General features: G+C 39.4%; 1 protein-coding gene across 1 annotated transcript; it reads right to left on the bottom strand.

Annotated features, from left to right (window-relative positions):
• Window positions 1–747: 747 nt before the first annotated feature.
• Window positions 748–16,256, bottom strand: SDE2 (SDE2 telomere maintenance homolog). Its single transcript, XM_004013632.5, has 7 exons — window positions 16,124–16,256; window positions 10,547–10,664; window positions 9,012–9,123; window positions 8,502–8,671; window positions 7,585–7,699; window positions 4,008–4,512; window positions 748–1,078 (listed from the first exon to the last, which is right to left on the bottom strand). Exons 1-7 carry the CDS (start codon window positions 16,241–16,243, stop codon window positions 857–859), a joined length of 1,362 nt encoding a protein of 453 aa, XP_004013681.2. The 5' UTR covers window positions 16,244–16,256; the 3' UTR covers window positions 748–856.
• Window positions 16,257–16,666: the final 410 nt, after the last annotated feature.

A 16,666-nucleotide genomic window follows, 5' to 3' on the forward strand; every position in this document is an offset into this window, starting at 1 on the left:
AAATGACTGATGGTTGCCAGAGGCAGGGAGTACAGGGTGGGAGAAATAGGTAAACTATTTTTTTTTTAGTTTAAATAAATTGAACTTTTAAAATTTGCTAATTAGACAACATACTTCTAGGTAATCCATGGGTCAAAGAAGACTTCACAAGAAAGTTAGAAAGTATTTAAAATTGAACGAAAATGAAAATATATCAAAACTTCTGAGATGGAGTCAAAATAGTGCTTAAAGAAAAAATCACAGCTTTAAATATTTACACTAGACGAAGTCTAGTCAGTGACTTGGTACGTACCTTAAGAAGAAAAACAAAAAAGACCAAAGTAAACCCAAGCAAAGTAGAAGAAAGAATAAAGAGCAGAAATAAGTGAAATTAAAAACAATTAAGAAAAAGCAACAAAGCCAAAAGGTGGTTCTTTGAGAACAGATCAACGAACAATACACTCCTACCTTAGACTGATCAGGAAAAACAGAAATTACCAGTATGAGAATGAAAGAGAAATTACCACTACAGCGCCTACAGATATTAAAAGACAGAAAAGACTGTATTATGAATAATCTTATGTCCACAAATCTTTGAAAGTACAACTTATCTAAAAGACACAAAATGAAACCCAAACTCTGAATAGCCCTATATTTATTTTAAAAATGAGCTATAAAAAAGCTTCCCACAAAAAATCTTCACACTCAGATGGTTTCACAATTAATTCCATAAATCTAATAATGAAAAAGAGGGTAGTTAGAACCGGATTATTAAAAAGTCACCTTTAATAGCAAAAGGAATAACGTTCAAGAATCACCATTATACAGGTTATAAGCACTAGACTATAAAGAAACAGAAAATCAGCTCTGATGAAATTCACTTCTTCTTCCCTTTTGAAGGCTTGGCAAATAAAGCTGGATCTATCTGCTCCTTTGCCAGTCCTCTGACAGAGAAGAGCCTCGCTGCCCGCTCCTGGAGAGTGCCTCCACACTTCAGTCCCCGGGCCAGGAGTTCACACTTGAGCTTCTCCAAGCCCAGCAACTCCATTTCTGCAACAGAACTGATTGCCAGTAAATCTAAAGTTTCCTGACTGATATCCTGAGAAAAAGAAAAAAAAAGAGAAATTTTAAGTCAGTCCATTCCTTTGTCTCTAATTAAAACTTTCTTCAACTGTCACTGACACCCTATTTTTCAAGAAATTTTCATTTAATATGCCATATCTTACTGCTGAATGCTAATAATCATGTTATTCTATACATGTTCTCAATTCAAGTAAACATTCATTTTTTTATCTACATACTTAGAAACAGGTATTCAGAACAACTTAAGTTATAAGATTCCAAAACAGATAAATCTTAATATGTATGAACATAACTTTTTTTTGACTTATCCAGTAAAAATTCAAACAGCAAAACATACTTCACTTACCTCACCTACCCTTCCCACTATGACTGGAGAAAAAAGCAGCATCCTATAAAGGTTCATTTTAATGAGAATCCTATACCTAAGAATCTACTGATATTAACCCCATCATCTTTTTAGAAAATATTTATTTGGCTGCATCAAGTCTTAGTTGTCACATATGGGACCTTCATCATTGTGGCGTGAGGGATCTAGTTCCCTGACCAGGGATGGAATCCAGGCCCCTGCCCTGGAAGCGTGGAGTCTTAGGCACTGAACCACGAGGGGAAGTTCCCTAACCCCATAATCTTAAGCTTTCTATTCTAATCAAATAATCATGATTGTTAAAGTTCTCACTTAAATAACTTGACAAATTTAAATGCTGTTCAAAAGACCTGCAATTGTTCTATCAACCAAGTAACTTTATAGACTTACACAAAATTAAATACTCTTAATGGATGGATGCTCTGCCAAGAATGAAAGTGTTCATCTAGGGATTTTGGGGTGTTTTTTTTTTTTTTCCTGCACTGGGTCTTTGTTACAGCACATCCGCTTTCTCTAGTTGTGGTGCCAAAGGCTTAGCTGCCCTCAGGCATGTGGGTTCTTAGTTCCCCAACCAGGGACTGAACCCATGTCCCCTGCATTGGAAGGGAGATTTCTTAACCACTGGACCACCAGGAAGTCCCTCACCTAGGAGGTTTTTTTATTTAGGAGTTTTTTAAAAAACATATTCAGTTCAGTTCAGTCGCTCAGTCGTGTCTGACTCTTTGCGACCCCATGGACTGCAGCATGCCAGGCTTCCCTGTCCATCACCAACTCCCAGAGCTTGCTCAAACTCATATCCATCAAATCGGTGATGCCATCCAACCATCTCATCCTCTGTCGTCCCCTTCTCCTGCCTTCAATCTTTCCCAGCATCAGGGTTTTTTCAAATGAGTCAGTTCTTTGCATCAGGTGGCCAAAGTACTGGAACTTCAGCTTCAGCATCAGTCCTTCTAGTGAATATTCAGGACTGATTTCCTTTAGGATTGACTGGTTGGATCTCTTTGCAGTCCAAGGAATTCTCAAGAGTCTTCTCCAACACCACAGTTCAAAAGCACCAATTCTTTGGTGCTCAGCTTTCTTTATGGTCCAACTCTCACATCCATACATGACTACTGGAAAAGCACAGCTTTGACTAGACAAACCGTTGTCAGCATATTCAAAGGATAACAACTCTCTCAAAGTTAAGTTGTTCAAAAATACTGAACAACTCTATAGATAAATTCTTTATCTTTCTAGTTGATCTCTCTTTTTTAAGGTCATTTTGTTAGATTTCTAGAGTGAATTTTGACTTCTTTATACATGGCCAAATCCTAACCCACTATGCGTTTTTGAAGAATCACACATGGCTGCACAGAGTTATTATGAATACAACAGCTACAACTACATCAAGAACAAAATTTCCAGTTAAAAGCTCAACAATTAAAAGTCAAATCAGGTTTTATTCTATTTTCATTTTTCATTTTTCTAAGACTTTGCTCAGGATAAACTCCTAGCACATATGAGTTACGTAAAAGCTGACCATTCTTACAATTCCAGAGATGGTGTGAGGGTCAATTTAAAGCCCTTAGCTAAAAAAATTTCACTATCTCCCCTAGAAAGAGCAATATATGCATTTCTGCTTATTTCCCGGGAGTAGGGAAGGTGCTTTAAATAAATAATGGTAGCTTTTGTTTATCAAAGGAAGCTAAGTCAGGTTTCATCTGTCCTAAAAAGGAAATCATTAGACTGAAAAATAAACGTTAAAGATTTTTGCTGGAAGTCAGTCCATTGAAGATGGCAAATAACTATTTAAGGGAAAGCATGCATAATGAAAATAAGTTTTTAAAAAGCTGAGTGTAAGGCTTAAGATTTAATGATAAATTTAAAAGGAACTGCTCCTCTTCTGCAGGAAAGGTCTTCACATTCAACTGACCACTGTGTTCAAACAGTAACTCACCTGAGAAAGAAAAACTAACAAGAAATGTAGTGACAGGAAAATGAGCACATTTCATCAAATCTAAAAGTGCCATCTATCATAATGTGCCTTACTACTGCCTGTATTATTAAGAAAGAATAAATCATATCAAGTAAACGGTAACATGATATATATATCCAAACTCAGAGATATTAAAATGTGAAAAATGTGCATCCTAGAATTGATGAAATATAGAACCAAGGACACCACCTAGTGGCAAAATAATACCAATTCCACAGCTTAAAAACAAAAAATCCAAGGATTTTTCTTTTAGGGGGTGGAGTGGGGGGAGATACGACAAGCTTCACTATCATCGACTTCTGATTATTAAACAAGCCTTTCCACTAAGCAGCTGATGGGGAAAAGCACATGTTTTCATTTTAATGACCTACTGCAGAGATTAAATTGACTTGGCTTTAACATGGAACTCTGCTCAGTGTTATGTGGCAGCCTGGATGAGAGGGGGGTTAGCGGGGGAATGCATACATATATACGGATGGTTGAGTCCCTCTGTTGCTCTCCTGAATTTATCAGAACTGTTAATTGAGTATACCCCAACACAAAATAAAAGGTTTAAGGAAAAAAAACTGACTTGGCTTTAGACATCGACTCTTAAAATTTACTCACCATGTTTCCTGACTGGCGGGCCTCCAGCTTGGCAACGGCAATGTTTTGCCTATCTTCTCCAGGTGCTCCCTTGGCAGCTCTTTCCCCATCAGCCATTTCTTTTGTTTCTTGCTCCGTATTCTGTCCAACTCCAGCTGCTTCCTTTTCTAAGGGTTCTTTACCCTCTGCCTCCTTTTTCTCCTGGGTGTTCTCTGTTTCTACAGCCCTCTTCCTTCCCATGTACTCCTGGGCAGGTGTCTCCCCCAGCTCAGCACACAAGTCTTCTGAAATACTGTTCCCAGAGTCAGTCAAAGGGCTCTGTGGTTCTTCTGGTGATCTACAGTCTGTACTCAATACTCTTGCCTGCTGAGAACTACTAGGAATTTCAGCTGCCCTGTCAACACCATCACAGCCATTTTGAGAAACATGAAAGCTCATTCCAGAAGTACTCGGTGCTTCTTCACTGTCGTCATCAGAGTTCTCAGAGCTGGACCCCTCTGCAGTCCCTAGTCCTTCCATGCCCATCCTATCAGAAAGTAATAGAAAGATTTAATGCCATTTACAGCTTCAACTTAAAAAAACAACAGAGAGAGCTGCAGTTAGTCAGGAAACAGACTCTGAATAAGGATATCTGCTAGCTTGAGATGGAGATGGAGAGTAGGTAAGTTTCAGAACAAGATATCCCAAAGGTATAAACAGAACGAAAAAAAAATTTCCAGGAGACTGAGAGCAACATTCCAAAGATCCTAAGGATCTCTCTTTAAAACATGTGACTCTCTTTAATTGATTTTGCTTAAAGCCTTTTTCCTAATATTGTATGAATTTTAACTGTTGGAAATTAGATAAAATAACGAACAGTTAAAAGAAAATCCAGTTTTATTCATAATCGCCCCAAACTGGAAACTACCCAAATGCCTAACAACTAACGAATGGATAAACAGGTTGTGGTACAGCCATACCAGGCAACAACACTTGGCGGTTGAAAGGAATGAACTATCAATACATATAACACCATATATGGGTCTCAAAAGCACTATGCTGAGTGAAAAAAGAAGGCCCAGCCCTTCCTATAACAATGAAGGGCTGTGTCGTCTTATGGGACTATGTATGTTAATCCACCTCTTGGAACTAAATGTAATCTGCTACTTAGTCACTGAAATGCTGAAGACAGGAGTAAGAGGCAGGGTGACGGGAAGGGCTCTTGGCTAATATTTCCATTATCTAGAAGACAGTTTTAAGTTATAACCATGGGTCTGTATGTGCATTTTTATAAGGTACCTATGTTTATTGTAGACAAGGTACACTATTTTACAACATCGAGACTTTCTAGATGTCCAGAGGTGACAATGTACAATAAAAAAGTAGAGCTGCTGAATTAACCAATCTGTAAATATTTTTGTTATAATTGATTAAACAAACAAAACAAAAAACACCTTGAACATGGATTAAACCGTCTCTGAGGAATATACGCCAGGACTTGTTCATTTAGGATGGCAGCACAGGAACAGAAGGAAGGGAGGGATGTACGTGGATGTGTTCATATTTATATTTTGATGATAACCATTGATGTGTGGAGCACAAGCTGGAATCAAGATTGCCAGGAGAAATATCAATAACCTCAGATATGCAGATGATATCACCCTTACGGCAGAAAGCGAAGAAGAACTAAAGAGCCTCTTGATGAAAGTAAAAGAGGAGAGTGAAAAAGTTGGCTTAAAGCTCAACATTCAGAAAACTAAGATAGATCATGGCATCGGTCCCATCACTTCATGGCAAATAGATGGGGAAATAATGGAAACTGTGACAGACTTTATTTTCTTGGGCTCCAAAATCACTGCAGATGGTGACTGCAGCCATGAAATTAAAAGACACTTACTCCTTGGAAGAAAAGTTATGACCAACCTAGATAGTATATTTAAAAGCAGAGACATTACTTTGCCGACTAAGATCCATCTAGTCAAGGCTATGGTTTTCCAGTAGTCAGGTATGGATGTGAGAGTTGGACTATAAAGAAAGCTGAGCGCCAAAGAGTTGATGCTTTTGTACTGTGGTGTTGGAGAAGACTCTTGAGAGTCCCTTGGACTGCAAGGAGATCCAACCAATCCATCCTAAAGGAAAGCAGTCCTGAATATTCATTGGAAGGACTGATACTGAAGCTGAAACTCCAATACTTTGGCCACCTGATGCGAAGAACTGACTCATCTGAAAAGACCCTGACGCTGGGAAAGGATGAAGGCAGGAGGAGAAGGGGACGACAGAAAATGAGATGGTTGGATGGCATCACCGATTCAATGGATATGAGTTTGAGTAGGCTCCAGGAGTTGGTGATTGACAAGGAAACCTGGTGTGCTGCAGCCGATGGGGTCACAAAGAGTCAGACATGACTGAGCGACTGTACTGAACTGACTGATGTGTGTGCATCTCCTGGCTGTATTACAGGAATGCATTGTTAAGTAATTCCGTGGAAACATACCACCTTGCTAATACTTTAATAGTTTAGATCTGATAACGAATGCTCTTAGAAGCATTAAAAAAAAAAACAGAAAGAGATGCAAAAAGCTATATGACATTCTAGAAAAAAAGCAGCCATAGGAATAAACATCAGGCTAGTGATCAGTGGTTGACAGGGGTGGAGATGGGGGGAGGAAAATTAACTGCAAAAGGACACAAAGGAACTTCTGAGGCTGACAAAATATTCTACAGCCTGATTTTGTTGATGCCTACATAATTATGTATTATAAACTTTTCAAAACTTGAAGAACTGTTCAAAAAGGGTGAATTTTACTGTATATAAATTATATATCTGACTGAAAAAAAAAATTATATATCAATAAACCTGGCTTAAAAAAAAGAGACCCACAGGAAATACCATTACATTTTCTCTCAGGAACATTTAATTTCCATTTCAGAAAGAACACAAAAAATTCTATGCTGGACTGAGTTAAATAGTGTTTAGTTAACAATTACCTTTCGGGAAGCCAACAAACAAGCCAAGATCCAACTCAACTTATCATCATCTAGAATCTGGCCCAAGAGAACTAAGCTGGTAACCAGAGGACCAACTGGGAAGGGAGGAGGAACTAAGGGTAAAAGGGTTAAGAAAAAGTACTGCTGTGCTTTTCACCCACAAGCGCAAAAGTGATGAAGAGAGGTCTGGAAGGGTGACCGAAGACCTCAATGATGACTATGAAAAACCAGAGAAAACAGGACAACCTGGAAACTAAAGTCATGCCTTCCCCCTGGAATTCTCAAAGTTACCTCTTTCAACGTCTAATAGTCAAGTATAAAGCTATTTTTTGTGTGATTTTTCACTGAAGGCAAACAAACTGTCCCTTAGATTCTATTAATGGCACTTACGGCAGAAACCATTACTAATGTGTATAATGTGAGAATCACTGACACCTGATCTGAAATACTCTGGAAAATTTCTGAGCTTCCATTAGACTTTACTTAAAAGTGTGTTTATACCAGATAAGACAAGGAAGAAATATAGTAGGTAAGTTTCAGAACAAGATATTCTAGAGGGATAAACAGAAAGAAAAAAATATTTTTATTCAGTCCTCAAAGATCTATTTGGAATGAAAATGAACATACTTACCAAAAGCATTTCCTTTTCCCTGTACTGGCTCCTCCGTCTGTTTTTGATTTGTTTGGCCGTTTCCGACTCTCACCAATTTCTGCCGATACCATCTTGCTAGAGGCAGCCTGCATGCCTAGCCACAAATTTTAACAACTCAGTTTCTACTATCAGGACTAAGTTTAATTTTAAAGAATTTATAAATAATCTGGATTGCAAAAAGAGCTGCAATCTAAAGCTCTAGATTTAAATTTCTCAGCGTACCAAAATTTAATCCAGTTAAAATGAGACTAATCTTAAATTTACAGATTTAAAATAACCATTTTGGCTCTTAAACCAGATTTTTAAAGCACTATGTCCAATTTGTAACTTTGAAGCTTACAGATCCATTCCTAACACTCCTCAAACCTAACAATCGACCCCCTTATGCCCCTTATGCATCCCCTTATTTGTATATAGCTATCTTTCCCCTATTATGTTATAACCCTTTTGATGGAAAAGACTCCTCCTTATCCAACTGAACGCACTGAGTCCTAGCATAATGCTTTTGATGCTAAAACATAAAAGCTAAGAATAATCATTCCCATTAAAAACCATTTATTAAAAAGGGGACCTAAAACTGAAAGCAAATATGTGGGAGTCTTGGTACCTCCTAAAGACTTAGCTTATTCCCAGGAAGCACAAAAAGCATTCTTACCTGGGGGGGCCCATGAGCCCCCAGAGCTCAGGGATCAACTATGTCAAATGTTGTGTGGCTATGTGGGTTTTTCCCCTCCATGTAGTAAGGCATACTGTGTTCATTACTGAGTGGAGAAATTTCATAGCTTCATCAGATTCCCATAAGTCTATAACCTAAGAAGGGTCAAGAATTGCCCTTGGTGTGGAACAGCTGGCTTCCAGGATGCCTGCGGATGGCACAAAGGAACCCTCCTCCTCACCTTTGAGGACGGAATCCTCCAGGCGCTCGGCCATCTCATGGCACTGCTGCTGGTAGTCGGGGCTGGAGAAGCAGTGCCTGGGTTCTGCAAGCTTCCGCTGCAGTCGTTCCAGGCGCTTTTGCTCCTTTTCAGCTTCTCGCTCGGCTTGTTGTTTTACCCATTCAGCCATTCTGGGGATGGGAAAGAGGAGACGTAACTAAATGGCTAAATTATACACACATACTTTTATATAGGTAACACCCCACCTATACAAATTATTGCACTCTTATTCACCCTGTGATAGTCCCTCAGAAAGGTGTGCCATGCTTACTAGTATACTGTTATGGACTTGACTAAAACCCAAAGATAATTATTCAGTCATGAAAAAGGTTAAGTGTGGTAACAACAAATTAGAGCATAAGTATTTTAAGTTTACATTTCTGATATGCGTGGTGTGTGTGCCATCACTAATGTCTCTTTAAAAAACAAAAACTACGTCTCTTTAAAAAACAAAACAGGTGGGCATCTTACGCTTTTTCATGATTGACATCTCGTAATCTCCTTCCACTGAGATCCCGGCAAGCCTCTCGATTGGTTGTCTTTTCAATCTGAGCACCAAGTGCTCGGAGCATTGAGCCAAAACCTAAACAAATGTATTTGAAGAAAGTAGGTTAAAAAGTATTCAAAGCTGGTCAGTTCTAATGAGGTGGATGAAACTGGAGCCTATTATATAGAGTGAAGTAAGTCAGAAAGAAAAACACCAATACAGTACATTAACACATATATATGGAATTTAGAAAGATGGTAATGATGACCCTATATACAAGATAGCAAAAAAGACACAGATAGAACAGACTTTTGGACTCTGTGGGAGAAGGTGAGGGTGGAGTGATTTGAGAGAATAGTACTGAAACATGTATATTAGCATATGTGAAATAGGTGACCAGTCCAAGTTCGATGCATGAAAGAGGGCACTCAAAGCTGGTGCACTGGGACAGCCCAGCGGGATGGGATCAGGAGAGGGGGACACATGTACACCCGTGGCTGATTCATGTCAAGGTGTGGCAAAAACCACCATAATACTGTCAAGTAATTAGCCTCCAATTAAAATAAATAAATAAATTTTTTTAAGTATTCAAGGATGGATAAAAGCCGAACTTGTGAAAAGAGTACTATTATATTATAAGATTATCATAAGAGTAAAGGTGATCTCTACTTTCTTTTCAGTTTTAAAGGAAATGCACATCAAGATTCTAACCCAGGTAGCAAAGGTAAGAATACTGATAAATGTGATTCAATCTTGTGCTTTTCACACTTTCTCTTATTTTAGAGGGTTATACCTAGTACAGAAATCCCCAAATTCCACAATTAAGAATTTTACAAACTATATGATGAGATTTTGCAATAAAGCAATTTTCATCTGTCACTAGCTGACACAAAAAGCTTCATATTCATAGAATTTCAAACAGCAGGATGACTGTAATCTGAGATGTTAGTTCTTTGAAAACCAAACCAAGTCACCACAGATTTTGAGAAAGCCTAAAAATTATATGTTAGTCCATCAGGAGAAATACCAAGAATTGTTCGTATTCAGTTTTTGCTCTTTTAGTTTGTTTTCTCTCTAAAATGACTTACTACAACCAGGACCTTAATCTACCTCAATCTGTAAACAGTTGTATTTCATAAAGTGACGTCAGACTTCCCGTGGAACTAGAATAACCAAACAAAATGCTGAGAACAGCAAAAGGAGATTTGATTGTTCTAACACTCATCAGCACACTGGACAGAACAGCCATTACCTCTCCATCTAATTCTCCCCAAAGACTGAGAGCCTAGGGTGCCTAAGAGTGATCTGGCTGGGCTAGAGAAGGTGGGAATTTTATCATACTGTATCTTCCCCAAAAAGAATAAAAGAGAAAATATTCAAAACTAGGTAAATTAACAAAGGACTTCTTAAGACAAATCAAGGCTGGTACACTACAGATTCCAAGGAGTTTGTTAATTTAATACATCTGGCCACAGAATGCAGATATATTACTACTAAGCCGTCAACATTCACGTCCTACCTCCTTTTCCACCACGAAGTCTTGGTTCCAAACTATAAACAGCTCCATGCTGCACTGTGTCACTGGTGTTAACAAGTGATCCATTGCACTTCACAAAGAAGCATTCCACTGGAACAACCTAGAGACAAATGAGGGGTTCTTTCAATGCTGTTTACGAGACAAGTGTTTTTGCAGGAAGGGACCTAGCTGATTTTTTATTATTTCAGTTACAAGGAGTTAGTAGATATGATAAATTAATATCTGCTGAATTGAAAAAAATGAAAACCACTAAAAGAAAAAAGTCATTTTATATGATGTATTCTAGGTACAACTTTTTCCTAATACCTACCTAATCATGATATAAAGAACTTTTTGCCTCTTGGGTGAAAATTAAAACTGCTCTTTTTCGTTCTCCAACAGGAAATAGGAGTCAAGGTGGAAGATTACAGGGGCTCAGATCTAGTAACTCTGACGGTCCCATTTCCTCTGACTTAAAAATAATACCAAGTTGAACACTGAGTGGTCCCAAATTTAAAAGTGACATCTTGAAAAGTGTAGATAGGGATAAGAAGAGGGGAGAGGAGGAGACAAAAATATGGTTTTTAATACTCTTACATAAGCTTTAACAGTTTTAGAATCAGCTGGCAGTTGGTAATTAATCTCTTCTGCCAGCCTCTCCCTGAGTTCCAGCCAATCTCTGAAGAAGCCCACATACCCCTCCAAACCCACTCTATGTATTTCAAAAAAATTCTCAGATGAAGTGATGAAAAGAAAATATAAATACCATAAGGTTTTCTAAACAAGCTTCTTTTTTTTAGCCTCAACACTTGGCATGCAGGATCTTGGCTCTCAACCAGAGATCAAACCCACACCCTCTGCAGTGGGAGCTCAGAGTCTTAACCACCGGACTGCCAGGGAAGCCCCTAAACAAGTTTCTGATGCCATAAAATAACACAACGGAGGAGTATTCTCCAAAGTTATATGGAACTTATAGAAGGTTATATCGGAGGTTGACAATTAAATCTGCAACATGAAGAATAAAGAGATCTAAATACAAACAGAAAGGAAAAAAGCATTTCTGGCATCTTCCTGAAGTGGAAACTCTGAACATTCATTCTGAGGCACACCACACAGCTATTTTAACGGGACCCATTCCTTCACTCAGCTGCCTGCTATGAGCATGGCACTTTCCAAGCGTTGGAATACTACCATGAATACCATAGTGAACGCAAATCCTGCCTCACAATGCTTATATTCTAGCGGGGGAAGACAAATTATGAATAAACATATATTACATTTGATATAATTATGTAATTGACAAATTATATATTATGTCAAGGGGTGAAATGCAGGGTAAAGGGGATTAAGATATGTGGATAGGTGTGGTGCTAATCTAGTTAATATATATGGTCAGTCAGAGAAAGCACAGAATTTAAGAAAGTGAGAGAATAAGCCATATGGTTGTCTGGGGGAACAGCATTCCAGAGGCAACAGCAAATGCAAAGACTGCAACACAGATGAGCTTAGAGTATTCAAGGAAGAGCAACACAGCCGACATGGCTGGAATGAAGTACACAAAGGGGAGTGATAAGGCCTTCAAAACCACTGTAAGGGTTCTGGATGGCACTCTGAATAAAACTACTGTAGAGTTTTAAACAAACTGAGATCAGCCATGCTTTTAAAGGATCACTCTGTTAAACTGTAAAAATAAGACTACAGAAGCAGAGAGATCATTGGGATAATCCAGGGGAGACATTTCTATGTGTACCAGGGCAGTAGCGGCAGAATAGAAGAGAAATGTGAGATTCTGAGGACACTCTGAATGAAAATGCTAATGCTCTAGTGAAGGGAGTGTGCTCAATAGAGAAATTAAGATTCCAAAAGTTTGGTTTGACAAATGGAAAAATAGAGTTGGCACCTATTAAGAGGGAAAAGGAAATTTGAAAGAGAAAATCAGTCTCTTTTCGGATATTTTAGTGTGAGATGTTTATTACAGAAGCAGATGGAGATGCCAAGCAGACCAGGTGTTATACAAGTCTGGAGTTTGGGGAAGAAGTCTGTGCTGAAGATTAACACTTGAAAGCTATCAGCACACTGATGGTACTGAAAGCTGTGAGTATGGACGAAACCACTGGGATGAGGAAGGGGCTCCTCCAACATGAGAGCTCAGGGTGATGAGGACGAAGCAGCAAGAGAGACTGGAAAGGAGAGGCCAGCGAGATGGAAGAGAACTGAGGGTGTCATATGCACAAGTGAGAGAAGTGTATTAAGGGGGGAATGGTCAACTGTGCAAACTGAGGCTGAGAGGCCAAGCAAGATGAAAACTGATCGCTGGCTACTGCCACACAGAAGATACTGACCAGCATGACACAGAGCTGGTGAAGTGATGGGAACAGAAAAGCTGAACTAGAGTGGGTTCTAAAGGAGAAAAAATTATGTTCAAGCATATTTTTTTAAATCAAGAAAATCAGAGAAAATAAAGCAATAGCTGGAAGGGATGTGGGCTCATGTTTGCACACTGGTAGGAATGATCCACTGGTAGGAATGATCCAGGAAAAAGGGAAAACACTGGAAAATACAGGGGAGAAAGCACTAATGCCGAATAAGTCTTTCAGTAGGTGAGAACGAGGGGTTACTCTACAAAGTAGAAGATAACTGCAAATTACTTGTAAAATAATGACAGTTCATCCCCAGTAACACACAAGAAGGCTGAATATACAGGAGGTACCTACCAGAGCACTGCTGTGGGGAGAGGAAAATTCTGTCCTTACTGCTTGAATACAGAGTTTGTCCTTGAGATGGAATAAGTCTTGGAGATTTAAAGAGGGAGGATGTGAGAGAGTAATCCAGGAGAGTGAAAAAGTGATGAACTGAGCTGTGTGCCTCTCAATCATTTTCATACCACGGTAAACACAAATAATATCTGGATGACACCCTGGGGAGTGTGAGCAAAGTTACTAAGGATGGGTTGAGATTCTGGGCACACCCAGGCTCTGTCCAGCTGCCCAAGGGCTAGCAGGATCAATATTCTCAGCAGTCCTGCAATCCAGAGGATTTCTCTAATCCAAATGCAATTACAGTAGAATTGCCACGCAGCACTAAGGCTGGTGTATGTGAATTTGTCATGAGACTGATTAGTTCCCCTACCAGGGTCACTGCCTAGATGCCACTCAAAATAGGTGGAGAGCTGGATTTAGACTGACTGGCATTTTCCCAGGCAAATATAGTACCAGGAGAGAGGAAGGGAACTCAGGCCATATACAATGATGTGATTAACATGAAGGATGATTCTTGTCTATAAAATCCTGTTTACTTTAAAAAGCTGCAAAATTAAATGAGACACGTAATACACCTTCTATATATTTAATGTTTATAAATTAAGAGCCACTTTAGTTTAATATTTTGTATATCCAATGAGTATGGTATTTCTAAAATCCTAAATAACTTCAAAAAACTTTAATACGAAGGCAGAAAGATTACACATCATACTTCATTTCTGAACAGAACCACTTATTTAGTCAGACAACTGATTACCAAAATTGCATTTTTCTACTTAAGATTCTTGTGAATTTTCTAGTAGGAAAAAAAAAAACAAAAACAAAGAAAATTTAGAATCAATTTAACTGTTTTTAACCTTTATAAGGCATATCGAACACGAAGTATTATATGTGTCTTGGGCCAATCAGCCAAGGCCACCAGAGAAAAACAAAATCAAATTTCTTGACTCACTACAAGAGAGGGACTGCACACCAGAGGAATCATGAGGCGTCTCACCAACAAATAAAAACATAGTTATAGGATTGGGGGGTAGGATGGAATTTAGATAAAATTTAAATGAAACAATGTTTCCAAAGGCTCACAATAAAGCAGGGCTGTGTGTATCAGGGACAATACCAGGTCTAGACTGTGAAGGAGATTCAGGCTCCTGTTTCCTCGGAAACTACAAAGCTAAAATAAATGTGCAATGTTGTGTCTAGAAACCCCTTAATTTGAGGCTCTGCACCTGGAAATCAAGAGTGCTTCTCTACATCAAAGAAACTTAGATTCTCAAGGCAAGAGTGGGATGCTTCTTACTGATACAACTTCAAACAGCAGTTTATTCTTATAATCTATGATTTTCAAGGTAAGGTTTCGAAAAGAATGAAAAAGAAGTAGACTTTCAAGGAAATGATTTTTGACATTTCACCACTGCAACATGTCCTTAAGAAAAACACTTTATATTGACTTTGCAGCTGGCTCTATCTATGTCTGTTATCCCAGCCTAATGAACCGCTGGGCTGATTTTTCACTTCTTCAGGGAGAACTAACACCAACTTTATCATGTGTCAGATTAGTTTTATTTTAAAAGGCACAGGTGTGAAACTGCGCTATTTTTATTTATTCCAGTATCTCATCAAATGCCCTTTTATAAGTTTTGTGGTTTTGTTCATCCTTATTATGGCCATGTTTCTTAAGTATATGACTGAATTCATTCATTCATATTTCTTACTTCTTATTTTAAATTTTTTCCAAGACTCCTCATAATTAAGGTCTAAATTTTTCTGGTCCCACTTTGGATGAACTGTCAATGAGTTTGAAAATTTTACTCATGAGATAAGAGTTATTTTCAAAGATATTAAAATCCACCTATTTTGGAAAAGATTTCCCCATTCAGATGGCAAACTGATGGAAACTGTCTGTTCTGACAGCAGTTAAACTGGACTGATGTATAGGAAGAAAACAGGAAACTGAAAAACTACACGACTGGCAAATAGACACTGCTTCTTCATGGAACCAGTCCAAGTAAAGATGTGGTTTAGACTGCAGTGTTAACATGTGTTAAGCTCATAAATTACAACCAGAGAAAGTCTAGGGAAACACGGAGGAGGTGTGCTTATAAAGAAAAATAGAGTAAGAGGTCAAATGTCAAAATTAAAATTAGATTCAAGGAGAGCATCTAATTCTTTATATAACATAACAGGTTTAATATCTTATAGTTGGTAAAAGCCTGCTTACGTCATAATTAAGTAAACTACACATGTGTAACTTTATAAGTTTTTGAAAAATACGCCTGGACAAATAAGAGCATAGTATGATTAATGAAATCGTCTAAATGACAGGCCCTAAGATCATGCTCTCGACAGGGCCTATGTGAGTGCTTGGCCACGACCAGTGACCAGAAGGATCCACTTCGTTCCCAATCATCCTTTGGATATGACATACTTCTCTAGGATGGAGCTAACGGCTGTGTTATCAATGGACAAAAATGCACGTCACATAACCGTAGAGTGAACGTAAGGAAGTGAGCCTTAAAAATCATCTGGGCCAAATGCCTCCTTTACGGATGAAGAGAATAATACCAAAGGGTCTGTTAGTCCAGACTGAGGGCCGGACTATAGCGCCTGTGAGCAGAAGGGTTTTTCTCCCTTCTCTGGGACAAAACCATCACAAAACAAAAGCGACGGAAGCCCTCATTATCAGTCTGAAACTGAGGAACCCTCAGCCTCAAAAACTGAAAAACCCCCAAAATAGACACCCCCCCCCCGACACACCCTCACCGCACCTATTCCTGCCCCTGACCTCCTCTGTCCTCTTCTTTCCAGGAACCACAAACCTCACCTGATCTTTGCAGTGTCGACAGATAAAATCTCGTACGGAGCACGGGGCCGAACTACACCACACCGCCTTGCACCCGAAGCCAGGGCCCCGAAGCCACACCAGCGCCGCCGTCTCCGCCATCTCACCCAGTCGCGGAACCTCGACACTCCCAGGAGGGCTAAGAAGCACCACCCACCCGGCGTATCTTGATGACGTAAGCTCGTTCACGCAGCGCCCCGCCCCTCACGCGTTTGCCCGCCCCGCCCCTCCCCTCGGGACAGTCACGTGACCTGAAGCAGCCGAGCAAAGCTGACTGGGGGAGGGGAACAGGAAGGGCCTGGCAGAGGCCGATAAGAAGGCAGCGCACCGGGGCGAGGCGTTGCTAAGAGAAGTTGCTAGGGCGGGGCTCAAGGGACTCTCTATAAAAGGCTGGCGCGGGGTTAGGTTTCCAGCGTTCTGGCTATAAGCGATAAGGAGGTAACTGAGTACTTCCTTGTGCCTCAATCTTTGGACCTTTCTCTCCTATCTGTGTAGTTATTTTTGGGTCACAGGGAATCGTGGCCT

The sequence above is a fragment of the Ovis aries genome, chromosome 12 (genome assembly GCF_016772045.2).
Source record: "Ovis aries strain OAR_USU_Benz2616 breed Rambouillet chromosome 12, ARS-UI_Ramb_v3.0, whole genome shotgun sequence".
NCBI lineage: Eukaryota > Metazoa > Chordata > Mammalia > Artiodactyla > Bovidae > Ovis > Ovis aries.